Here is a 904-nt window from a genome sequence, read left to right as displayed (position 1 = left end):
AAGTGTGTCTAGTATAAATCAGTCTGACAAATCATTCACTAAATCTCTGCAGTTAGAATCAGTTAGAATCTTTAACGCACTGAATCAAGTCATTTTCGACTCTAAATGAAGCAAGAACTGTTTGTATACCTAAGGGAATAGTTCACCCTAAAAAATGAAAATTCTGTCAATAATTACTCGCTCTCATGTCATTCCAAACCCGTAATTATTGTTTATCTTCAGAACACAAATTAAGATATTTTTAAAATGAAAGCATTAAAGTCACAGTAACATGCAGGGGCAAGCTTTAAGAGGACTAAATTAATGGAGAAGTCCTGCATGTCACCGGAGGGTTCAGTTATGACAATGATTAAACATTCTGAGGTCAAAAACTTTCTTAAAATTAAACATACATTGATTGTTCAAAATATTCTGTAACATGCATTTAGAAAATAGAATTTTTCATTTGGACTATGAATAAATTCTCTTATTTGTGCATACTGAAACGCACCTAATCAGCCTGGACAACTGACCTTCTCTATGTCATCCTCGTCCACGTCCAGTACTGTCCCATCATGCTCCAGTTTGATTTTCACTTTCCCCTCTGGTAGACTGCCAGTCTCTGTCTTCACCACAGTGGCTGTAAAGAACACCAGAGAACACTGTGAATATTTTTATTTCTGATTGCACACAACATCAAACAAAATTAAAACAGACTTCTAAAATTCTAGTGCCTTAAAGCACTCCTTATTGTAATGAAACTTGTATTAAGTTACATATGGCATAAAATCAAAATCGAACCCATTTCCTTTCTTAATAAATGTCCCTTGTGTTGTGTGTGAAACATCAGTGCACACTATTCTAAGGAAGGAAATTTTTCCATAATCTTTCATCAAAATGCAATAATGTTCTCTGCCTCTGAAAT

The 904-nt window shown here is 34.4% G+C and overlaps 1 protein-coding gene across 1 annotated transcript in view; it reads right to left on the bottom strand.

Annotated features, from left to right (window-relative positions):
* The window catches only part of LOC107585604 (unconventional myosin-XVIIIa-like), a 116,731-nt gene that overhangs the window by 65,362 nt on the left and 50,465 nt on the right, over window positions 1–904 (bottom strand). Inside the window, exon 4 of the mRNA XM_016272693.1 lies at window positions 513–619. Coding sequence (XP_016128179.1) covers window positions 513–619 — 107 coding nt within the window. The remainder of the gene's footprint in view (window positions 1–512; window positions 620–904) is intronic.

Source organism: Sinocyclocheilus grahami, unplaced genomic scaffold, assembly GCF_001515645.1.
Source record: "Sinocyclocheilus grahami isolate Dianchi unplaced genomic scaffold, SAMN03320097.WGS_v1.1 scaffold72.1, whole genome shotgun sequence".
Taxonomy (NCBI): Eukaryota; Metazoa; Chordata; class Actinopteri; order Cypriniformes; family Cyprinidae; genus Sinocyclocheilus; species Sinocyclocheilus grahami.
The sequence above is the reverse complement of the archived record's forward strand: the minus strand, read 5'-3'. Positions and strand labels throughout refer to the sequence as shown.